Here is a 26,872-nt window from a genome sequence, read left to right on the forward strand (position 1 = left end):
TTAAGAAAACTGCACATAACACACTGCTTTCTCAATGTTTCAGACATGATGATAAATGATTTACAGAAGTGAAAAGTGATGTTGAGTTTGGGGGAAGAGGTGAACAGGAATGTTGAAATTTCTCAGACATTTGGATCCAGTAAATGTTGTGTTTTGTTTCCAGAATATTTTGTACATGAAGTAACTGAAGCAGCTTCTAGTTGAGAACTTTAGCAGACCGGATGCTCTGAATTTACAAAAGATAATAAAATGATGATAGAAATTTATCAGACTAGATACACAGCAAAGTGAGGAACGTCATGAGACACTTGTACAGTCTGGATTCTCCATATTTCACATATTCTGAAAGATAAATAACAATTAATATATGTATGTCCTTTCAGATTTATCCCTTATTTGACTTTGTGTTGTTATGGAAGTTAAGTCACATAACTGAACATAATTCACAAAGCAGATCCTCTAAAAATATTCAGCCATTATGTTTTTCACCTTTTCTCTCAGTGGATAAAATGCAGCATTGACAAAGCAGAAGCTTCACATGTTTGACTTTGATATATTGAATTATTCATAATAAAGTCTTAATTTATCTCATTGTAAATGTTCATGTTCAGACTTGGAATAATAAATAAAAACATTTGAATTTTGCATTGTGTATATTGATATTAATGGAAAGAGCAAAAAAGCTGAATATCTGGATTTAAAAAAATTGATAATTCATCAGGATTGATTCTGTTGTTTTGCTTTGAAAATTATCAGGGTTTTTTTCAGGTTCACTAACATCAAGTTCCAACATGCTTTAAATAGATTTTACACAAAAAACAGTCAGTTTATCTCTGAAATGCACGATGATCCAGACAACATTACAACATTTCAAATTCCCAGCAGCCTTTAAAAAATAAAAAAAAACTTTTCCAGCTTTTCCAAAAATAAAAACATAAACATCATTTTTCATCCTGTGTGTGCAGCTTCCACTTGACTAAAATTACAGATATTAAAAATATGAAATAAAGCTTTTCTTCAACTATGTCTTAACTGTGTTACATATTCATATCCAACCATCCTCACATATAAACACTCCCTGAGTACAACCAATCACATTGATGGATTCACAAACCAGTTTAATGGCTGGTCCCAGTGTCACCGTGAGAGAGAGTGTGTGTGTGTGTGTGTGTGATAGAGTGTGTGTGTGAGAGAGAGAGATGAATATTAAACACGCACATGCTGACACATATATGTCAATTTATTTCTATTTCCTTTAATGGCTGTATTTTCATGGGTCCATTACAGACATTTTGGGGGATAATCTTGATATATGTGTGAGCTTCTTTGTTTATTCAGTCAGCATTAGCAAAGCTCTGAGGACGAGTCAGAGACTCTATCAGCCCCAACAACAAATTAACTAAAACAATGATATCTAAAGAAAAAAAAAGCTGTTATACTCCAAACACCAACAAAGAAAAACAACAGCGAGATGGCTCTCTGCAACCTGCTAATGTTAGCAACTGATGCCTAATTTCCTTTTGATTACAAAGACGTCCCACGCTCTCCTCTCAAGTGACGTTTAATTGTTTCTCAAAGTAAATCATCAACTCAGCAAACTAAATTTGACAAACAACAATAACAAACTTGCTGCGCAGGGAGATGAGAAAGGAAAAAAGGGGGGGGGGGGGGGTGAAGACAAATGAATTAATTAAAAGAAAAGACCCATCGCCCGCAGTGGATGTGAAACAGAGATGAAAGAAAAAAACACGCAAGACTTTTTGCCTTAAATAAAGTGTGTTCACAAACTGAAGCATATGGGAGGGCAGCAACAAAGAAAACAAGTTTAAACACACTAAAAAAAGCACTTAAAATCTTTCTGAATTCACCAGGAAAAGTTTAAAAGATGATGGAAATGCAAAAGCAGAAAAACTACTGTGTTCATGTTCTTTATGTGAAAGATCAACATCAAATGACATCATAAATATCAAGCACAGAGTGATTGAAGGCTCTTAAACATCAAAAAACTACAAATTTACAACCATGATTCCACCTTAGGATCCAGTAAAGTAATCAGATGAAGCAAATAAGAGAAAAGAAAGCAGTTCAGTGTACAGAAAGCTGTCAAATAAACACTGAAGCTTAAAAGAAACTAAAATGACACTAAAACTCTCAGCAGAAAAAGTGTGATAGAATGTAGCAGCTCTGCTCAGCTTTAGGCTCGTGGATATTTGGATTTTTTAAAGTTTATATTAACACAATACTAACATACGTATATTTAGAGAGTTATGGGTCGGTGTACTAACTGTGAAGTAATGTCTTCATAGCGTGTTACTACACTGTAAGAGGTGGAGAACAAAATCAAGTCCTTGTTCTGTGCAAGCATGCATTCTTAAAGATCCCCTCCAGACATGTTTTAGGACATATAAAAAATCATCTGCTTGGAATAATAAATTATGTCTCACATATTTTTCCACAAAACATGTTCACTTATCATGTTAAAAATCCTTAAAATGACATCATCTCCTTCTACCTCATTTAAAATCCAGAATCTATGAATATGTAAATATCTTTAATTTCAAAAGTTTAACTGCTGGATACAAGATGTCTCCTACTTCACTGTAAAGTCTCAGTGTTTGTGCACTGGAGGCTTCAAGTTTTCACATCACATTTGTGTAAGTTGTAAATTGGACCGGAATTGACTTCCAAACTAGTTGTGATGTCACAAATCCTGCTCTTGGGTACGCTGCTTAACCCTAACCCTAACCCTTCATTAGATGAATGTGAAAACAGTCTAGTGTCAAACTCTGCACAAACATCATTCTGCACAGTGAAGCTCAAACATCCAACTGAAGGAACAAGAAGAAAAACATTCTCAAAAGTCATTCTGTTCTTCCTGGTAGTCGGGTAGGTTTACTGACGGTGTTTTGTCCCAGAAATGCAACTAAAATGACGTATCCCTCCGCCACAGCTCAAGGAAACAGTAAATTTTGTTGCAAAAAGACTGTAACCAATCAATTAGGCTAAGTGAGAAGCTTCATACTGTCTTTGAACTTACAGTGAAGTCGTAGCACGAGGGAATCGCCTCATGGCCAGTATGAACAGAGGATTACAGTGACCAAGAACTCTCTCAGTCTACAGATATAGTGGTGATATTGTAGTATAGAGAATCCCAGTTTATCCTCTAAGGTTAGGGTTAAGGACTAGGGAATAAATTATGTCAATGAGGGTCATCACCTATTTGGATGTACAAATGTGTGTGTGTGTGTGTGTGTGTGTGTGTGTGTGTGTGTGTGTGTGTGTGTGTGTGTGTGTGTGTGTGCGTGCACGCTGTTTGCACGATTACGCAGTTTTCTCACAAAGAGATGTGTGTTAAAATAGAACCGCACACACTCACACACACACACTTACATTACAGGCATTCCTCTGTGAAGCTGTGTTTGTACTCAGAGCAGGTGCAGGCTGGGCAGAGAGAGAGAGAGACAGAGAGAGAGAAAGAGAGAGAGAGAGAGAGAGAGAGAGAGTGTGTGTGTGTGTGTGTGCAGTTACATTCAGTATAAAAACATGAGATTCTCTGCAAGAGCTCACAGTGCCTTAGATAATCTATGATGTCCAGCTACTTCATCATCATCATCATCATCATCATCATCATCGTCATGCAAACAACAGTAGGAGAGAATTCTACTTTATATATTTGATTATTTTGGCAGTCATACTGTTTTCTGTTATATTTATTTATTTATTTTTTTCATTGTTGAGCTCTTGTTAAGGAGTCGGTGTGCACCAGGTCAGCCGGTGCTCGCTTGTTTTTCAGATCCCTCTCCTCCTAAAAATCCACATCTTTATTTCAATCCCCTCAGTCTGGTATTTATCATGTTTCTGTCTTCAATTATTTTATCCTGATATAATAAATTGGACATTTCATTTCCACCACAGCCTGCAGGTCCTGTTGTAGTTGTTCTGTGTGTAAATCTGTTAATTTTATAGCTCAAATAACCAACACTTTTTGTAAATTCTCAGTATATTTATGAAAAGGAGATGAAGCTCAGATCATTTATATTAATAGAAACGACTGGATGACTGATTGAACCGTTAATAAAATGCATACAAACTGGACGAATGCTTCATGAGCTTCCTGCCAACATTCAAAATTCTGAAAATATACCTTTTATCTATCTGCATATTATAAGCACATACATAAGAAGTACATGATCAGAAGATGACATTATTGACATCAATCTAATGTCAGTTAAATGATGAAATACTGTATTTATAATAATAACACTAGTGGTAATATTAACATCAAATAAATATAAATAAACAACTACATTTAAAATATTTCCTTTAAATAAAAAATAAAAAGATTTTAATAAGCTTCACTGATGTTGATGCTTCCTTCAGGATGAATACATGAATTAAAAGGATTCCGTGGAAAAATTCCACCGGAGCTGTTTTTTAAAAAAATGTCATCGTACGTCAAGCTCAATAAAACTGTTGAGACAAAACAAAAGAAGCATCAAAAGATTTAAATGTTGGATTTTCTGATTTGAAAAGACGATGACAAACAGCTTTGTCGGCTGCTGTGAGCAGGAATGAAAACACGTTTCAGCCTCATCGTTGTTGGCAGCAGGTTTGGAGTCGTCGTCCCCCCCCTCCCGCCACACCACCACCACCACCCGCAAAAAAAAAAAAAAAAAAAAAACATTACAGAGGGGAGCAGGAATCTCTGAATGCCAAGCTTTAAAAGACAAATGAACAACTGACAGAAAAATCTTTGTGGGACTGATGATCTGCTCGCAACACAGCAACAATATTTTTTTTTTTTTGAAGCTTTTGATTGCCGACATGAGACAATGTGCAATAACAAATGTAACGTCTACTGTTGCATTCATGCAGTGTCTTTCTAGTTTTCTTTCTTACTTTAAAAAAACAGTAAGTTCAAAAAATCCATCTCAAATTGAATAATTTACTACTACAATAAGTACTTTACCAGTTCTAGACAGTTTTCATGACATAAAAAAAAGTTTTATACAATTTGAAATTGAGTGTTTGCCAAGAATTTTCAACATGTGACAAATATCTGGATATGAATAGACAGAGGGGAGTGACAGTGTTCCAGGGATAGGAGAACCAGAATGGTGGGACACTCTGAGTCTTAGTAATGTCATAAATGCTGCTACATTGTGTAAAACAAAAAGCTCACAGCTTTTTTTTTCTTCAGTTAGCTGTTACTTACTTGAACCAGCCTTTTTTTTTTTTTTTTAAATTATGTTTCTTCACATTTTTGCTGAATCTGCACCATTACCTACTAGCTGTTCCTGTCTGTAACCATGGAAATATGACTGTTTTTGTTGTCCGTGTTTCACAGTGTTTTAGTCTTCAGGAAGCAAAGTTTAGAGCTCTTCCTCCATGACTTAAAACATAGAAATAAATCTAAAATCAAAACAGAAGTCATTATGAAAATGAGCACCTGTCAGCAATCTGATGTTTTCTCTGAATAAAAGCCAGAGCTCTGAACAAGGCCTCTGTGCTGTAACTGACTCCTGACACGACAGAACCTGGGCTGCTGCTGTTAAAAGAAATCTGATATAAAAATGGAATGGATTGTATAAAAAAATAAAAGGTACACCTAAAAAGCTTCCAATTCATTCTCGGCTCTCTCTCACAAATGAAACTTATGCCAACAAGCCGACAGAAACCGCGTCTGAATCAATTTTTCTGCAGTCGAACCGCCTCTCCATTTCACAGGCAGCAGTTTCTCTCCTCATCCGTTTTCTCTTCATGTGAACGGGGGGGAGGAGGGGGGAGCGGGGAGGATAAGTCACATCACAGAGGTGGAAACAGAGAGGGTTACAGCAGAGGGACGAGACAGCTCAGAGCACCACACACATGCAACACACGTACAGAGAGATCCAAAACCCCGATCACATGACTGTCGACACGATACTTTTAAAATCGTACTGGTTAGTCAGATTATTGATGTCAAGTTTAGGACTTTGACACCAGAGACCAGAGTTCATGTCCTCTTTCCCACCTGTTGTTAGGTTTAGGCTATTAAAACACAAAGGTTAAAGGTGTAATATACAACATTCAGCCCCACTAGAAGTCAGCAAACAACTATTTGCTATGTAAATATACAGTGTAGTAATGGTGTCCTGAGCAGAGAATGAAGTCACACACCCTCTGTGTGTGTTGTAATCAGAGCCTCTCTGTTCTTTGTTTTGATAACCAGTCTGGCTGCACATGCATGTTAGTGTGTCTAAGCGTGCATGTTAGTGCATGTGAGCGTGCATGTGAGTTCCTCCGTGTCTTCCCGCGGCTGTTTCCAACATGGCGACCACGTCTCAAAGTTTCTCAAATTACACCTAAACAGTAAAGTAAAATATGTTTCTGAAAACATTTGAGGCGAGAAGTAGGCAGCGCACCAACAGAATCATGATCCATATTTGATGAGCACTGCCTAGCTTGACAGTTTGATCTGAGTCCCAGTCCCCCCCGCTCGCTAGTGCAACATCTAGTGGGGCTGAATGTCGTATATATTGCACCTTTAAGGTTAGAAAGAGATGGTGCTTTTGGTTAAAGTTACTAGTGTTTCCACTCAGCGATATTTTTTTTGTTTTTTTTTAATAATTAACCATCATCTTACACATGTTAAATGAACACCACAAAATGTTCTCCAAATCTCTTTAAAGAATAACTTAACACCCTGTGGTTTAACTTCTCACCTTGCTGCAGTGATGAAGCAGTGTACTTCAGGACCCAGTGACATCACAGTTGGATGTGGTTACAGGTGCAGCATAGCACATTTCTGACCACATTTAACAATGACGCTGGGTATAGTCAGAGGTGAAACACAGAGGACACTGAACCACTGCTGCTGTTATAAGCGATTTAGCATTTTAAAATGCTGTCAGAATCACGAAGGACTGTAAAAACAGTGTCAATATCAAAATTGATGCAGCATAACCAGAGACGTTGTCTTTTTAATTCCGGGCATAGTCGTTTTCCCTTACACCAACAAAACAAAACCATACAGGAGTACATCAATGTGATTTCTATTAGACAGTGTGGAACGAATAAAGTCTAAATTGAAGCCGTTTGAATGGTTTCAAGGTTTCACTGCAGTGGGGTTTAGTGTCTTTATTCCCATCATAGGAAAACAATGGCTCTCATAGAGTCTACATTCTACTGAAGCAGCCATCAGATAACTGTCACAGAGTAAAAAGTAGAAGGATTTCAGTACTTGACTAAATGAATTTAGTTTCTTCCCAGCTCTGGAATGTATATTTCACTGGTGAAATAATGGTTGAAATAAAGCAACAGCCCCCTATCGTTTGACATCACATCTCTCTCCTACACAGGAAACATTTCATCCTTCAATTCTTGATGCTTCCTCCTTGCTTTTTCTTTTTTTTTTGTTTGTTAATGCCTTCCCTTTCCTCTCCTGGTTTCCCTTCATTCCCCCCCCCTTCCTCCAGCTAGTGAGGGTGATGTAGACAGAGAGGCAGAGGGAAGTGGGGAGAAGCGGGGACAAAGCGAGCCGAGGCCACAGAAAGCCGGACTCCTGCCGAGTGAGAGAGGCGGCTGACACGCAGCACATTCAGCCGTCGTTAACTGGCGATTAATGAGGTCAGCCATCAAAAAAAAAAAAAAAAAAAAAAAAAAAACCTCTCCAAAGTCAAAATTACAAATAAATCTAACAAAAACTAGAGCTGCTATCCATGTCACAAAAAGGACAAAGCCAAATCAATCAAGCCAAATATAGATTCAATTTACAGTAAAACAGAAACAGAGAAAAACTACAAATCATCACAGAAAACAACATAAATTTGTAATTAAAAGTGAAATCCATTTTCACAAAAAAACCACACATTGACACAACAAGAGCATATAATTCTTGAAGCCTTCAATAAGTGTTAAAATAATATGAAATGATAAACAGACTGAACTACTTTTAAATGACCAAACAGAAACAAACACTGCCAGAAGAGGTAAAGCAAAGACTGCAGAAAATAAAAAAGTGAAATATGTGAAACATCAGCAAACGTTCTGCTGCTTCTGATTCAAACAGCAGCCGAGCTTCAGGCCTCAGAACAACAGCTGAGTCCAGTTCAAACAGCTCAGGAGGAAGATTTACCACAAATACTACAAACTGATCAGATAGAGAGATATTTACAAATTGGAAAAATAGCAGAACAGAAATAACTTGATTCATGGATGATCTGTTTAGTGATGCTTATTTTCATTTCATGCTTACTTTATTCTACAAATCATTTAGTCTATCAAATGTCACGTAAGAAGGTTCAGTTTACTATGATATAAAACAGAGAAATGTAGCAAATCATCACATTTCAGAAGCTGGAAGCTGCCTGTGTTTGGTGTGGTGAAAGACTTTTTTAGTCAACGGACTAATCGATTCATCAGCAGCTCTGTTATTCAGTGGATGAATTTTCTTCTTCTTCCTCTAAAATCTAAAATCTTCCAACCATCAACCGAACAGATCGACAGGTAGACGTTTCACTCTAAAATACCAAAAATCCACCACAATACCCGATGAATGAATCACCTCACTAATCAATACAGTAATAGAGGAAATCAGCACACAAACTGAAACGTGGACATCAACAAAAAGAGCTCAACATCATTCTCTCTGCAACCACTCTTTCTCTTTCAGCAGATTTCTAAAAACAGGAACTGACAACACAAAGCCGGCAGCTGTTTGCGTCCAGCTCGTCTCCGACAGCAGCGTCGTCCTCATCTCCACTAATTCATAAAACCAGCATACCAACGTTTGCACATTTTTTCTTCTTCTACAACTTTATGTCGTCCAAAAAAAAAAAAAAAACTTCCAACCAGCAGCCGAGCAGATCGACTGGGGACAGTTTCAGCACAAAATACCAGACGTAAATCCAAACCAACAAATGATGAATTCATCAATAAATGAATCAAAACCACAGAGATGCTGCACTTCAAATAGACCCAGAATGTTATTATGTTTTTATATTGATCTTTTCTTTTCCATAAATGTCATTGATATTTCATTTTGCACTTGTTTCAGTTCATTGTTATTAAACATGTGCTGTGATTCATTTAGAAAAGTAGAATGGTCTCCAGTCTCTGCTAATAAATTCATTTATATTTAGAGGAATAAATGTCTTATTTTCATGTTGACTTATTAATTCTGGCTTGAAACTATAAATAGAGAACCAACGAAAAAAAAAAAGCCGTGAGCTGTTTGTGTCCAGCCCCGCTCCGACAGCAGCATCATCATCATCTCCACCGATTCACAAAAGCAGGAAACGTTTGCACTTTTTCTTTCTACGACTTTTTTTTTTTTTTTTTTTTTGTCTCTGCTACGCGCAACCAATTAGGTGATTCCAAACATGCAGGAGCATCGGCAGCCCTTTTTTTTTTTCCTCAGCAACACACACTTGTAGCAGCGATAATACCTTGGAAATAATAATAAAAAAAATAAATAAAAAAAAGGCATGTTATCACTTACTGAGGACGGCAAGCCAGGAGGGACCTTCCGCACTTTTTTTGTGTGAATTTCTGAAAGAGAAAATAGAAGAAAACAATACATGAGGGTTCAACAGGCCAAGCATGCTTTTATTTCTCTTTTAAAAGGAAGTTCTGGCTTGATTTGTTTGAATTTAATCGATCACCCGTAGAGGGGAGAAGCGAGGCCACTTTTCCCACCGCAGTCGATATATTTACAAAGAAAGCCTTCACGGCAAACAAGCCGCCACACAATAAGATGCAGAAAATAAAAAGGCAGGATACAAAAAGCACAGGGTTGATTTTTTTTTTTTCTTTATGGTTTGATAAAAGGAAGGAGGGCAGCTTTTGACATGTTTATATTATTTTTCAGGGTTTCTCTCAAGGGGAGCCAGGGAGCAGCCTCTTAACTGGGAAGGTGAGATTTTGATGGAAAAATGAAAGAGCGCTTTTTTGGAAATTGGCCCAGAGTCATCGTGTGTGTGTGTGTGTGTGTGTGTGTGTGTGTGTGTGTGTGTGTGTGTGTGTTTGTGTCCTCTCAAGGCTAACGCTACCAAGGCTACACCGCGGCCACTATTGTCCTGCTTTTTTAAAAGACTTCCCTGTATTTTTTTTTTTTTTTTTTGCTTAAAGTCCCCTTTGAAAACACACACACACATACACACAGACAGGATGGTCACACAGAAACATGGATACACACTCACAATGACTTGCCTTCTGAAAAAAAAACACAACAACCATGTTTCAGAAAAGTCACAGGAGGCTGTGAAGTGGCATCAGTCTGGGTGAAAATGTTAGAATCGCTGTTGTAACTTGTAACTAATGACAGGAACGTCAGGGTGTATTTTTATCAGGTTCATTAAGCTGAGATGTGCTGTCAGACCGTTCTGGGCATCAGATGGAGTTTTGCTATTTATGCAGCAAAACATTGGAATGCAAATACAAAGACGGACAAAAATCCGTCCTAACAACTCATTTTATAAATATTCAGGCTTCAAGAATTTTATAAAAACAGGAAAAAATTCCGTCAGATAATTGCCATTGTTTCCAGTGCAGTTTCCATTGTTCAAGCATGTATGAATCAAATGAGTGTGTATCTTGATCACTATTGTTATTATCATCAAGGAAATGGCACAAGATTCTGGAAGATTTGTTACAGAAGTTTTAGGACTCAATTTTTTTTTCTTCTTTTGTGGAGAATTAATTTGTTGTTTATTAAATGGGTGAAAGCCAAACCCTCCTGTTCAGACTACACACTTTCAGGAAATAAAAAGGCGAAGCACTATGAGCACACTTTTTAATTGTTTGCTTGGGAGGGTTTTACTTCCAGCTCTTATTACTGTCCAGTTTGAAGACTGTAATGCCATGTAATATAACCTCAATTCAACATAACAGCCTTCAAAACTACATACTTTTTTTATTAATGTAAAATTAATTTAACTAAAAATTAAATATTCAAACTTTTACCAAACTGACTTGTTAAGTTTGCCTAAATGACGACATGAATGAAAGGCTCGCACGCCTCCAACATAGTTCTGGTCAACAGTTCATCCATTGGTCTAAATCCGTGATCAAGCTATGTCAACCTTCAGGTAACCATAGCAACAGTGCTGATGCTTCAAGCTACTTTAGCAGTTAACTGTCTACAACCAATCAGAAAAGGTTTAGGAAGCTCTAACTCCTCCACTCATTGTTAGACATTTTGTAATGAGGAAGCTATTCATGTGAATGTCACTGTGACACTCTGTGTGTGTGTGTGTGTGTGTGTGTGTGTGTGTGTGTGTGTGTGTGTGTGTGTGTGTGTGTGTGTGTGTGTGTGTGTATGTGTGTGTGTGTTTGTGACGCCTCACCCATGGAGTCCATATGCAGTGTTCTCTTCCGCGGGTTGGAGCTGTAGTGCTGGTAGTACTGACCGGCCGGCTTGGTGGGCGATGCCGCTCCGGGACTCCCCAAACCCATCTCACCACCAAGTATCGACTGGTTGGGAGACACCAACACACACAGACAAAGAAAAAAAGAGAGAGAGTGTGTTAATTTAGCTGTTGATCAGGAAAAACTATGTCACTTTGTAGCTCAAAGGCCAAAGAAGGGCCTACCACTCTTCACAAGGGAAAACAGGAAACATCAATAAAACATTTCTCCAGGTTTGTGAAGATATGAAGACTGTAGACGAGCCAGTTAACATAGTTGTATAATGGTGATAAATCAGAGAGTTGAGTGAATCTGATAGGACTCCAACAGGTGTGGCACCAGTAATAAGATGAAAATCTTTCAATACAGGTAGCTAATATATAGTTTCAGTTTCAATTTTGGAAAAGGCTCAGTAATCTCCTAAAGCAGCTGGGCACTGTAGTTTCTAGCAGTGATACTCAAACAGGAGTAAATAGTGCCACCAGCAGAATAATAGGTATTGTTGCTCTAGTGAATACATATGCTGTACGTTTTAAGTTTGATGCTTGAGTTGGAATGTTGTCATTAGTTTTGAAGATGTAATGTTAATGTAAGAATGTGGACGATAATATTAAAATAATGATGATAGGATTGAGGATGAGGACTGTTGAAATATTGAGGAATATTGATAATCTTTCAAATATTCAACACAGCTATCATGAGGATGTTACAAGAGGGATTATTTCATTGAGTCAAAAAACATCAGAATATTAACAAATGTATTAAAGTATCTGAAATATAAGAAAGATGCTGACAATTCAAATGTTCAGCACGTCTGTCGTTGTTGAAATATGGTGGAATGTTGAAGACAGTTACAGTGAATGGAACTGGAATGTTGATGGGAGTTGGAGTTATCCAGACGAATTATCTGGAATACTCATCAGGATGAATGTTCAGTAAAGCTGAAGTATTGTTAGTAGCGGAGCAGAACGCCAGAACGTAATGTATCTGAAATATTGAGTAGAATCTTAAACGGTGAGGACAATCAGGATATTGATTGCTGAACGGTTGGAATGTTGGCTTGTTGAAGAAAAGCTTGAGAAACATGTTTCTGATAGTCAAAACCTGTCATTCAAGGTGATTTAACCTAGTTTTAATGGATATAGTGTTATCTTCACATGACCCACTCTTGTAGGAATATTCCACCAATCCATCACATGGTATGACATGAAGGCATTATAAGCAGAATATTAATGATGGGAATATTGACCACAGTTGTAATGGTGTCTATAGTTAGTTTATATTTGTGTGTGCATGTGTTTATGTGTGTTACAGTATTTATCTCCATGTATTACTGTCCTAAATAGCTTAGCATAGCATGTTATATTAAGATATTTACGGAAGTCCAAGTGTGCCAATATTAAAATCAAATCATTAATCAAATTTCCTTTTAAATTTGTGTGTGCGTGATGTACAGTATGACAACATGAAAACTGAAATAGAAAAAGCTGGCTTTCATTTGAATGATTGAAAATGCATACTTACTGCCAAAATTAAAATTAAAGTCCACTGATGAAAAAAAAAAACTCCACTAACTAATAATTTGTAGTGTAGTCCAAAGCCTAATACTGCCTTAATGATGTTGTAATTGACTGTGACACACTGTAGATAGATTATCCATAGATACTGTAGAAGTTCTACATCAGAAAGACAAATGAATAAATAAATAACCGCTCTTTCGATTCAATTTTAAACTTCCAGGAACAAAGCCAAACCTAAGACACCTCGAACCGAGCTGATAATGATAAATGAAACCACGTCTGTGATATAATTTACCTCCGTGAGAGTGACCTCATGCTGCTCAGCGTGCAGACGTTCATCTCACAGCTCCCAGTCTAACTTCTCCTTCCTTTGCTGCCTTTTTCCCTCTTCTCTAGCTGTGTGACTCTGTTTACGGCTCAAACTTAGCAAACGGCTCACACATTGTCCCGCTAATTAAGTTCAATGATTCGGCAGCAACAAGTGGCGTCTGGGGCTGATTCGGAGAGAAGAAGAGAACTCCAGAATAAAAGACAGAGAGAAGGATGGAGGAGAGGGTTTTTTTTTTTTTTTTTTTAAGTGGCACAAAAAGTTAGTGAGGAGGAAAGAGGTGAAAAAGAACCTGCCAACCCCCCTCCCCCCCTCCACCACCACCACCCCCATGTAAATAGACTCCTCCACTACTCCGTTAAAGTGTAGATTTTTTTCCCCAGCTTTCTCGTTAAGTAATTAGTGTGCAGTGTATTTAAAGCAGAGGGTGGAGGAGTGTGTTTGGAGGTGGTGGAGGGGGGGGGGGAGGTTGGATGTTTTTCGGGCTAATCTGAATTCTGATCAGCACGTCCGTCCTCTCTGCGGCTGAAAACAAGAGTTAGCTTGGCACTGGCGGGCCGAGGAAGGCTTTTCTCATGCTAAACAGGGCCTAAGTAGGCCAATTACAGGGCCAGCCTCGGTCTCTGAGCCATTCTCCGGCTTAAAACAAAAGGGCCCTTGTCTTAAATAAAGTCAGTCACACACACAGAGAGGGAGAGGGAGTCAGACACAAAGGCACACACACACACACACACACACACAATCGCACACCGATTCAGTCATCCTGTTCCTCTGTCCGTGTGTGTTTCAGTATGTATGTGTGTGTGTGTGTGTCGTTAGGGGGTAAAAGGGGGTTCCCACTAAAACAAAAAGGGTCTCATTGATTGTGGCGCTTTTCTTTCTTTTCTGCTCTTTTCTTCCTTTTTTTTTTTTTCTTCTCGTACTCGAGCATCGAGCGAGGCCGGCCGGTCGCCCCGGCAACTAGGAGAGCTGGAGGAGAGACAAAATACCCATCTGTCTCTCTGACTGTCTCTCTTTACCTGTTTGTCTCGCTGTCTCCGCTTGTATTATACACACTGTCTGCGCGCTATAATGAAGTTACCGTGGAGATCACGATTAAGGTGATGGTCAGGTTAAGGTGAATCAAAGAAGCAGAGGCAGAAGTATCCTGAGAGGCCAAGCTTCAAAAACACTGGCTGTATTTCCCATAATGCAACTTGATCGAGCATCTTTTTCCCTGCCTGGTAAATGCCCATAGAGTATACTCCACACCTCATATTTGAAACATACTATAGGCTTTCTGTTATAAACGTTAAGTCGGCAAACACAAGAAATCTCAATGACGTCATTATGACATCATCAGGTATTTTTTTCTGACTTGAGAAAGCTCCTTCAGAGCCACAAAAGACATTATGCAACGTTATTCACAGCAACTTTCTGGCAAACTTTCGCAAAAGACAAATGGACAAACTGTGTGTTTATTATTTGCTGGATTACACCACAGCAAAACCACACCAATTGATTTATTGAGAAGATTTTTTTAGCGGTGCGGAGGAAGTCATGTGTCTTTAACTTTTTTCTGTTCTCATGCTTACACAGTGTAACACAATAAACCGGTTTGTGCGCAGGATTTATTAGGCAGTTACATTAACGACACAGAGGGTTTAATTCTTGTCAACGACTCATGTGAAAATGAAGGAAAAGGAAACCTGCCAGATCTTGACATAAGTAAAAAATAAATACTGTTTTAAGAAAACAGACCCAATCTGAGAGATACACAAGGACACTCAGACCCAGTCTGAATAGATCCAATCCGAGTATGATGCGTCACCGATTAACAAGAAGCCACGGTCAAAATGTAATTTTTTTCCTGCACTTCACAGTTTACACTCATCTCTCTGAAATCTGGCTGAAAAATATGACAAAGAGTCTACAGCTAGTGGCTCAGAGAGGATGTACTCCAGCTTATTGCTAATATCAGTGTGCCAACATGCTGACAGTGACAACGTGAGCATACTGATGTTTGGCAGGTATAATATCTAACGTCGTTCATTCTGCAGGTATTTGGTTATAGATCAAACTTTGGACAAATAACAGTTTCGATCTGGGGTGTCCTGATAGCTGAATGGTCGGAGCACATGTAGACATAACCGCAACGTCCGTGGTTGGATTACAGCTGGACCTTTATTGCATGTCATACCCCACTCTCTCTCTCTCCCTTCATTTCCTGTCTGAGTCTATACTGCCTGCTTTCAAATTAAAAGCAAGACGCAAACATTTTTTTAAAAAGCATTACAAAAAAAAACGACCCACTGGTGGTGCTGGAGGAAAACTTTTTTCCTCCACTTTTTGTACCTTGAATAAAAAGTAATCCGATTACACTATGTTCATGGACAGATGAGGAAGGGCTGGATCATGCTTCTTCATTTGCACATAAGTGTATGAGTAGAAGTATCGTTCTGTCATACTTTTACACCTTGTGTCTATTCCAAAACCACCTCCCAACAGGAAATTTGTTCGTCCAATCAGCTCGTTCGCGTGCGAGGCTGCAACAATATGTTGCTGACGTTCGGGAGGTGCGTGCGTTGGCTCCTCTGCGACCTACAGTCACCCGTAGCTCCCTGCTCTGTGTAGATCCACAGAGACGTTTGTGTGTGTGTAATCATAGAAGTATAATTCCAGCCTTACACTGTTGTGATAATGGTGATAATGGTCAGGTTCACTCCTCCTTTCTCTTTCCCCCCTCGCTCTGTCGCTTTCTTCTTACATTATCTTGTTTTCGCTATGACCCTCTCTATGTCTTTCTGTGTGTGTGTGTCTCGCTCTCTCTCTCTCACACACACACACACACACACACACAAACAGAGGTCTGTTTCTTGCAGAGCTGACTGGGCTTCGGTACCCAGCTGCTCACAGAGACGATATTAACTAAGATAGATTACCAGAAAGAGAGAAAGATGGAGACAGAGGGAGAGAGAAAGAAAGACACATACACACACACAGCCAAAGAGAGAGAGAGCAGTAAAAAGAGGCTAAAGAAGAGAAAGATGGAAAGAACACGAGACCAAAATGGAAACAAGCAGACACAGACAGACATCAGAAAGAATGCAATCAAACACAATAGTCGTCATGATAGACGGCTGACTGTGATGTGAAGAGTAACTGGCAATCTTGTTTTCGGTTTAACCTTTCACCTTTACGCAGTGATGTGGAAGTGTACTTCAGGGTGTGTCAGTACGCTGTGACATCACTGCTGGGTGTGATCAGGGGTGAAAGTGGCTATAACCTCCAACCAGAGAGAGCAGGAAAACACTCAGCTTGGTGTTAAATTACTCTTTGGTTCATCATGCAGCACTTAACAGCATTTTAATAATACAGGTTCTGTTGGAAATGACACAGGTGTCAACTTGTGAAATATATTTCCCAGTTGGCCTGGCACTGTAAAATGTTATATATCTCAAGAGTCTTGTAAAGCTCACAGATTAACACGTTGTATCATTTATTTTATCTGAACATTAACAGAAATGTAAAAGTAACAAATTAAAGTTTTAGGGTGCTGAAACTATTTCTTGACGATGCTCTCTGGCATATTTGGGTTACCATATCATTGAGTGCAAGTTTTGCTTTTGGTGTAAAGGCATGATGATACCGAACCTGGCAATGACTCTGTAGAGCAGAAACAAGACAAGGAAACTGGTGCTTTTACATGTCGATTTGTATGCAGAATAAAAAAAACAGCTTCAGAGGTGTTTATAGGTGTATTTTTGAACTTTGGACAGAGTCAGACTAGCTGTTTCCACCTGCTCCCAGTCTTTATGCTAAGCTAGGCTAACTATGTCCTGACTCCAGCTCCATACTTATTGCCCAGAAATTAGAAGTAGTATCAATCCTCTAATGTCATTCTCACAAACACAACAAATTTACCAAAATATTGAACTATTCCTTTCAGGATTTTAACTTTAAAGTCAAAAAAGGTAAAAAAACAAACAAACAAAAAAAAAAACCCGGATAAAATATAATTGTTTTCTGTCTTCCTCTTTGTCATCCCCCCCAAACACACACACACGCACAGACACACACCGCCCATTTTCTCTCTCTTCCATTTCTTTCTTTCCCACTCGACCCTCTGTCCTCATGTGACTGAAAAACCAAATGCTCAGATGTCATCAATTTCCACCATCACAAGGATGAGAGACAGAGAGAGATAGAGAGGAGAGAGAGAGGAGAGAGAGAAAGAGGAGGGAGAGAGAGAGGCAGGAAGAAGTCATTAATTACTAGGAAGTGCTGGCGAGGCAGCGGCGCACCTGTACGCCAGCTTCGCTCCAGCTGACACACACACACACACACACAAATGTATCCACGTTAACACACACTTACGCGCACTAACACACACGCACACAGACTCCTGAGGGAGTGAGGCCCTCAGGCTGCTACCAGAAACAGTAAAAACCAGCAGAGACAACGATGAAAACTGGACTCACGGAGCCACAACACTGTACCGTACAACACCATACAACCTGTAATGTGTGCAAAGCCACTACAACAGAGTGAAGCAACAGACTGCCCGGTAGGTGATCCAGCCTCAGCCATCAATTTCATCTGAGTGCAGTAAGAACATATCTTGTGTTCTGTTTTTAATATAAATCACTGCTAAACTTGCAAATCATAACGATGCTGCTACAGCACACATTCAAGGTTACTTGCACAATGTCCAAAGAAATGAAGGCATATTTGTTTTAATAAAAGTCATGCCAAAAAAAAAAGAATAAAAAAAATGCAGGAACATTTACATTTTCTTCTTAGAAACTTAGAAGATCATAACACATTGACAGAAAGACAGTGATCCTAAAACACAACGTTATCAGTGAGCCACTTCAATGATGGAGAGCTAATTTTTGATCAAGTGATGAATTTGTTTCATGCCATCTGTTGGATGTGATAGGATAAAGGGGCCTTTTAAAGGGACAAAAACTATAAATGTATACATATTTTTTTTTCTTCTTTACACCAGTGGTTCCCTCATGATGACAGCTGAGGGGGGAAAGTATATCCTTAAGCTCTACATCTCTGTTCAAAGACAATCACAAACTTCAAAGACAGTATAATTCCACCGTTAACTAAACATTTTTTAACGATGAAGCCCAATAAAGATTTAAACAAGGCACTCATCTGCCGGGGTTAGAGGTTCACTTCCCTCTGGAGGGACGAACAATAAAAAGACAGTTAGTGTAACACAAAGACACAAAGTTTTTGCAAGTTACAACAACCAATCACATCCGAGATACGGACTGAGACAGCTGATTACGTTACGCCATCGAGGTTAAAGACTGAGACGGCCAATCACGTCGCGGAACCGCCGTGACAACACAAATAGACAAAGAAATGGCCAATCAAATCAGCGCACTGCGATCTGTGAAACACCTGCTGCTGCGTGTGTGTGTGTGTGTGTGTGTGTGTGTGTTTACTAGAACGATGTCAGAGAGAGAAAAACCTCGGGGACAGATCACAGCACACACACACACACACACACACACCGCAATAGCACTTGAAGCAGCGAGGGATCGACTCGCCAATGACAACTTCCTCCATCTTCCAACCGCACACCCCCCCCCCCCTCCACATACACACACAAAATTACACACACTCCTCTCAAAAACACACCAATCACACACACACACACACGAAGCAGTTCAAAGCATTTCTCCTTAATTAGCGCTCAACGCTTGGCTTGACAAATAAATAGCGATCATTTAAGAACACTTAGAGAGGAATCAGACAGCACATTACACCTCACAATATCTGGCAGCTTCCTGCACGCAATTAGAAGCAGGGGAGGAGGGGGGAGGATGGGGGGGGGGTGAAAGGATGAAGGATGAAGGATGAAGGGGAGAGATGGCAGTTCAGAGGGAGGAAGTAGAGAAAGGTGGGAAGGATAGAAATAAAGCGTTGGAGTAAAGACGTGAAGTAATTTGGGAATAAAGAAGGTTAGGGAGGGGAGAAGAGAACAAAGGTGGGAGAATAACACAGGAGGAGAGATAAGGAGTGTCTGGAAAAGCAACCAAATAGGTAAGAAAGAGGTTGGTAAGAGAGGGAAGGAAGGAAGGAAGGATAAAAGTTGAGAAGAAGAGACAATCGAGTAAGGAAAGAAGGAGGGAAAGAGGTCAAAAGAGAGAGAGGCGTGGAGAGAAAGACAGTCAAAGGAGGAGGAACTGAGGGAGGGAGGAAAGATGTCGGAGAAAACAGTTGTTGAGGGAAGAAGGGGAAAGGACAGGGGGAAAAAAGGAGAGATGAGTAGAGGAAAGGAGGAATAAAGGAGGAAAAGAGGAAAAGAGAAGGAGGTGGAGAATGAAAGAGGGAGGCAGAGAATGAGTGAAGGGAAGCAGGGAGGAAAGGAAAGAGGAACTGGAAGGAGAGTTTTTGAGGGAGGGTGGAAAAGAATGAAAAGTAGGAGGGATGGAAGTAGAAAGGCAGAATCAAATAAGTAAGGAAGGAAAGAGAAAGGAAGGAGAGAGTAACAGAAAAGGGAAGAGAAGGATGATGAGAGGGAGGGAAGGAAAAAGGGGACAAGAAAGAGAAGTTGGGGGGAAAAACAGAGGAGGGATGGAAGAGATTGAAGCAGAGACACCGGGAGGAAGACAAGGGAAGGAGGGAATAAAGACGGCAAGAAAGAGGCAAAGAGATAAAGGGAGAGAGAAGAATGGAAAGAGGGGAAGAAATGGGTGGAAGAAATGGGAGGAGACAGGAAGTGAATGAATGATAGATGGGGAGACAGATTTATATTTAGAGATGAAAAGAGAGATGAAAAGAGAATGAAAAATAGGCTTCCCTGCAGTGCCATCTTGAACTGATGACTCCCATCATGCCTCAGTCCCAGCTGCCTTCACTTTGCAGTCGTTAGAACCAGGAACAAACACAGACAGGAGTGTAGAAATAAACCTTGTAGACTGGACATACTTCCATATAAAACACATATTAACCCAATGAACATGTAGCGGGAGAACAAGAAGCCACCGCATGGCTAATCTTTAAGTCAGAGCCAAAGTGTTTTCAGTCGCAGTTCCTCGGATGTCCGCTAGGTGCTACTCCAAGAAAAACTAGGACTGTATTGAAGTGAATAGGAAAAAGCCCTGATGCTTCTTTAGAAAGACAAAGTTCCAGTATGTTTTTTCATGCACTTCTGTATTATTTAGCAACAAGTTGTACTTATCAGAGATTTCAGAAAAACAAAACTTTCCAAATTTGATGTTGACGTTAGTAAGTACAGTCACTCCAATATGACGTGAAGGTGACGTAACTATAGACGGCTCTGATGGCTTCACTCCTCACACTCAAATTAGGATTTTCTGTTTTCCAGTGACTGGCAAAGAGCTATGACAAAACATTGTCTGTGGTTAATACTGGAGTATCTGAAATCACAAGCAGTTAAATGTTTGCTGATTTAAAGCTACAGCGTGTTAGTTTTTTCTCATATTTTAAGTTGAAATATGTTGATATATATCTATCCGCATTAGTTCAATCTAAGAGCTCTGTTACCTCCAGTCCCCGGAGAGAAATCAATACATCAAGGGCATGTGATTACGTAAAGAGAGACAATGTCGGAATCTTAACTCTGTTTCAGTAACACACTGATTGAAAAAAATGTATGCTGACGATTCATTAGTTTATTCATTAATTCATCTGTTTTACAGCATGTGTTGTTAGCCATAAACTCTCTTTTTCTGATTTGTTGACCCCTGATCTGATGAAAAGAATGATTGAGAATCATGTTTTTGTTGCTTCCTGTTTTTATTTGTGTGTGTGTTGACGTGGGTAGTACGCTGTGAGATATCTTTTGCTTCCTCTTTGATTTATATCATTTGTCTTTTGAGAGAAGTTAATATGTACAGTTGGGTTTGAGGAAAATTATATTCATAGAATATATCAGTATGTAATAATGACATAAATTGAGATAATCTGATAAAATGTCATTCACTTGGATTTGTCATTTTGGATTCATTTTCTTATTGCACTATGCATTTCAATCTAATTTTGCATCATTCTGCAGGTTACACGAATGCTTTCGCTCTCAATATGTATGTCTATATTAACCCTTGGCGTGGATGGAGCTCTGGAGAGATGAGGGATGAGGTGGTTTAAAGTATTTATGTGCTTTTAAGAGCTTTTAAGGCCATACATCAATTTTCAGAACTTTCCAAAGCCTGAGTCGCATTTCTTTCTCGTTTAAAGGAAGTTTAAGGCCTGTGGGATCCAGGATGTTGTTGCTTCATCTGTCACAGATAAGAATCCAAAAGTCTTGCAGAACTGAGCTCTGATGAAGGAAACACATGAAAAATATCAACTCGTTTTCCCACATCGCATGGATCAAGACTGGTTTACTCATATGAACGAGTGTGTGTGTGTGTGTGCGCAAAGACACACATGCATCACTTGTGCATGCATCAGTATGTGTATTTCATGCTTTTTGAATGTGTTTATTGTATGTGTGTGTGTGTGTGACAGCATACTGTTTGATGTTAGACACATCAGAGTGGGAAGAGGGTTAACTTCACTGACAGAGACAGAGAGTAACTCCCTGCTTTGCCTCCGTGATGCCTGATGAGAACTTGTTAAACAAACACAGAGTCAACTGCTGCAAGTATCGATTTCATAATTTGACCCTTTTTACTTCTGCCAAAAATCCCAATGAAAAAAAAAACACAAAATAAAGAAACACATCAATTTTTATGTGGCACTACAGTTTTATGACATTGTGCTCTCCAAAGGAAGAGGGATCAATTGCTCTTTGGGGATTATAGATTGATTTTGCAGTGTTGCTCAGGATGAGAAGGTGAGTAGGTTATGCTATAATAGTAGTGTAGGATACAACTTAACCCTTTGTGCCTGAGTGACGCAATTTGCATCACAATTTGTACCCCTTAATCTCAAAATCATCACTCTGTCAAACAGACATCATACACATGCTGTGATTAGGATCAGCATGAGTGAATCCACTTTGAAATAATAGATAAAAGATACTTTATAAATTGAGATCTTGGTTCATAATCATCAACTTTTTCTCCAGTAAAAGTAACTCAGTCAATCATTTTAATGTTGAGAAGCAAAGGCAGCATGTAACTCAGTGGAGAAGATTCATCATAATTTAATAAAAGGGAAAAAAAAAGACGTGACATCACAACTAGATATCAATCAGAATGATGTCACAAAACCTATTAATGCCTCGCTGTCTGATACAGAACAATTACAATCAACAAAAGTGATAAAATAAATGAAAAAGGTGTTTCTGTATTTTGTTCTTTTGGATCCATCAGTGCATTTTTTGACATTACTAAGGCTCAGAATGTCCCATCAACATAGGTCTTATATCTTCGGACCCCAATCAATCTCCTCTATCCATTCATGTATGGATATTTGTCTTATTTTGACAAATTGTGGACATAAAGACAAAAATACCCAAACTTAAATTTACAATATTAGTTATTTCCTAGAGCATGTATAGTACTACTCACATGCAAAATGATAATAACTTGTCCTGACAACACAATATATAGCATATATAGCACGCCTGAGTGACACATGTAGTTACTATTTATAAGTCTATAAATGAAAAACAAGCAAACACAAATACTATAGGAAGGGCTGATGCTAAACTTAGCATTGCTACAACATTAGTGAGGTAATGTGCCATTAAAGATGAGCTTGTTGCATGAGGTCATATTCTGTATTTCACTAAAATGACAATTGTTGTGTGCACATATGTTGCTGCCTGATGCTGTGCAGTGTTGTTGAGCCTGTGATCCAGCAGTCAAGACTTCTGAGTCTCTGAGCGACATCAACAACAAACAGAATTATCAGAATAAAGAGTTATGATGAGAACATCATGATAACTAATGTTCCAGCCATCCATGATCTTAATTTTCCACTAACTTTAAGGTGCAATGAAATGATTAAATTCTCTGAGATGCCAAAACTTTTGCGATTAAAAATATGTATATGTCTCAAAAACTTCAGAACTGTAGGAACCCAGTAGCTCCATCGAGTCATAATGACACTGGGTGGTCCTGACACTCAGAACCTTCATATAATGCATAACACACACACATATAAACTGTCAAATGTCATAGCTGATGTATCAGTATGGCGAAATTGAAAACACACACACACACAGTTTACATAGTTTGTGTGTATTTGTGATCAATAGTAAAATAAAATAAAGTGTTGATCTATGTGGCCGGCAGATGAGACTAACGACGGCTGAAGGTCTCCTGAGAGCAACAAGCAGCTGGATCAGTGTGTGTGAGTGTTTGCGTGTGTGTGTGTGTGTGCATGTTCAGAGCTGGAGAGCAGCTGTGAGAAGAACATCTCACCACACACAAAGATGCACAGGATGGGTGGATATAAGAGGAGAGAAGAGTTACTTATGACAGATATATAGATTTTATTTATTTTGTATGTATATATAATATATATTGATATTTCCCGTCATGTAAACAGTCTTTGACTTGCCCTTGTTTTTTTCTTCCTTGACTTCAAGACCAGCTGTTGAGGGCTTGTATTTCTGGCTGCTACGCCATTGGTCAGCACGGACTGAATGAAGTGATGAACACACACACACATACTCCCTTGGTAACCAGATTCCACTGTAAAGCCCACGCACAGGAACTGTCGGCCTTCCAAACACACACACACACACACACACACACACACACACACACACACACACTCACACACACACAGAGTTATGCCTGGCCTTCATACCGACACATTCCACAGATCTGTGGAAATATTGCATCTTGATAGAGAGAGGCAGCAAAGCAACAGGGATCAGACAAAAACACAAATTTGCAAATTAGAAATTTGTTGTAAATCAACACCTTTCATACTAAAGCAGCTGTAATTTTGGAGATACCCACTTTTATTGTCTGACTCTTCGTCTGCTGATGCTTCAAATTAGCTTCAGCTGAACCTAGAATGCATTTTCACACAGAACCAGGACTGTGGATTTTGTCCCCGATCTTTTACACTGAAGTCACATTAGACGTTATGGCTACACATACAACAACAAACCACTGAAACAACATGCTGAAATGACTTCATACCACATGTTTTCCTTCCTTGCCTTTGCACAAAATCTCAGGTCAGTTTTGCAGAGACGATCGTACACTCCCATATAACCACTCAGACATATTAAAGGCTGATAAAAGGGACATACTGAAAAGCACCAGAGCATCAAAGGACTCATTGTGTTTTTTATACCTCAAAGAAAACCTACTTTTATAAATATATGGGGAGATTTTTAAAAAAAAACCAGCAAATGAGAACTAGCGATAAAGACAGAGATAGAGACTACAGAGCCGCTGTCTGCTTCAGTAATAGGATGACTCTATCTCTCTCTGCAGGCTCTTGACCTGTCAGAGAGGTGTGGGGGTCAGAGGTCGGTGTGTTTGGAGAGCCCCTCAGAGTGTTTAAAAGGACCGGTTCAGCTTGTTAAGGACTGCTGAGGAGTGAACGGGAAGCTGAGGACGACACACACCTGCTGCAGTCAAAGCAGGTGATGGAAAGTCAACACAGCTCGCACTTTAGATTTGAGTCATGTAGGTAATACTGAGTGGAGCTGCTGAGCTTTAATTACTAACAGATATACCTGCATATTCCATAAAAACATAAATAACATTTTTAATTTATTTCAATATAGTGTGTGTGTTTGCAAGAGAGTAAATGTAAGGTTGTGGAATACCGTATCTACATACATGTGCTTAATATAAATGTATGTATGTGTGTGTGCACCTTTTTTTAATAGGTAAATGCAGCTTCTAAGCTCCTCTGAAACCTCACACAGCTTCAAAACGGAGCCTTCAGCACTTTTTACTGACAGATGTGTGGTTGTGTGTGTCTGTGTGTGTCTGTGTGTGTGAGAGAGAAGGGTTAAAGGCTTTTTTTTCATGTTGCATTCCACCAGAACCTCACATCCAGACTGCTGCTGCCTCAGCTGTAGCTGCCGGCCGACAACTAACCTACTGATCTGTGAGGCGATAACTGGATGACAGGCACACTTTGGTGTGGCTGAGAGTCCGTGTGGCTGAGTGTGTGTGTGTGTGTGTGTGTGTGTGTGTGTGTGTGTATGGCTGACACAGTGGCTTTGGCTTGAATGAACGACAGAGTGAGGGGAAACTGAGAGAAGGAGAAAAATGTTGAAAAACAGCAAGACAAGAACATATAAAGAGTGTGTGAGAGAGGGAATGATAGACAGTAAGAGAGGGCAACAAGTCCTCACAATTAAACATCAAAATACATATTTTGTAACTGCATTTTCTAAGCTGATGCCACTATCAGCAGGACGACGTCTGTGCCTTCCATAACTGTCACATATCAGACAAATACATCAGTTTTATGATCTAACATTTGGTTAGGTGTAAAAAAAACTTGGCTATGTTTATGGAAAGATCATGGTTTGGGTTAAAATAAGGTTACAAAAACTTCTTGGATTGAGTTAAAATTATCACTGTGTGGCCTGACTTCCTCCTTTGTTCCTGATGGACCAGAGTCATAATTCCCACAGGTGCTAGAGGGCTTTCTTATCTAAATGTAAACATATCTCTCAAAGATAGCAGTGGTGAGAACGAGAGAGAGAGAGAGAGAGAATGAAGGGGGAGGATCATCTTCTCCCATCCTTTCATCCAGATGATGTGGGTTTTTCTGCTTATGTAGACAAAATTTCCCTTTAGATAGCAGCCATAGAGAGGCCACATTGTGGGGATGTGAATTTGTTGACACAGTCATGTTGTGGGGACTTGCCTCCCTTATGATGTAAATCATTAATTTTAGGGTGAAGACTTGGTTTAAAGTTAAGGTTAGTTGAGGGTTATGTTAAGGTTAGGGTTAGGCAAGTAGTGGTTATGGTTAAGGTTAGGATAAGTCTCCAGGAAATTAAAGTCAATGTAATGTCCTCTGAAGTGATAGAAACACGACTGTGTGTGTGTGTGTGTGTATGTGTGTGTGTGTACTGTACATTAATACAACCCATGAGGGTGTTTCAACGGTGGTTATGGGAGCTCAGGTGATACTCTCAGCAGCACTGAAGCCACAGAAATCTCCATAAAAACGCGGTGAGAACAAACAACATACTGATGATGAGGCTTGATAGCAATGAACCTAATAAATTAAGATTGTATTGAAGGTGGTGCTCGTGGGAAGGCCATGATGCCATCAGAATCCTAAAGGGTTCATCTTCTGTGGAGCAGAAATTAGATCAGAACATTTTAAAAAATCTGTTCATTTGATCCTGATACCAAATAAAAATAATCAAAATCTGGTCAATAGTTTTTGAGATATGTCACACATTTTCAGGTAGGCCATGTTCAACAAGCCCTTATGCCTAAACAACAAAAGTGGTCTGTTGTCACTGATCATTTTCTGATCTGCCATATAGTTAAAGTTTGGTTGAAGACATATATTAGTTCAATATTTTGGCAAATGCGCTCATTTGCCTCCTTTCTCAGAGTGAAATGGGTTGTCCAATATCAGTCTCATGCCTGTGTGTTAAAGGTGCATCCCAGCATTTTAGCATTGAACTGTCATAAATTTGCTGGACTTACAAAAGACAGATTTTTTAAAATAATGGTCAAAACTGGACAGCAGAGGCCAAGATATCCTGACTTGG

At 39.2% G+C, this 26,872-nt stretch overlaps 1 protein-coding gene across 5 annotated transcripts in view; it reads right to left on the reverse strand.

The window, feature by feature from the left end:
- Positions 1-26,872, reverse strand: part of LOC122968767 (transcription factor 4-like) — a 236,685-nt gene that overhangs the window by 91,650 nt on the left and 118,163 nt on the right. For all 5 annotated transcript variants that reach the window (XM_044334233.1, XM_044334235.1, XM_044334234.1 and 2 more), the window contains 2 exons: positions 11,328-11,454; positions 9,482-9,531 (listed from right to left, as the gene is read on the reverse strand). In XM_044334233.1, coding sequence (XP_044190168.1) covers positions 9,482-9,531; positions 11,328-11,454 — 177 coding nt within the window. The remainder of the gene's footprint in view (positions 1-9,481; positions 9,532-11,327; positions 11,455-26,872) is intronic.

Source organism: Thunnus albacares, chromosome 18, assembly GCF_914725855.1.
Source record: "Thunnus albacares chromosome 18, fThuAlb1.1, whole genome shotgun sequence".
NCBI lineage: Eukaryota > Metazoa > Chordata > Actinopteri > Scombriformes > Scombridae > Thunnus > Thunnus albacares.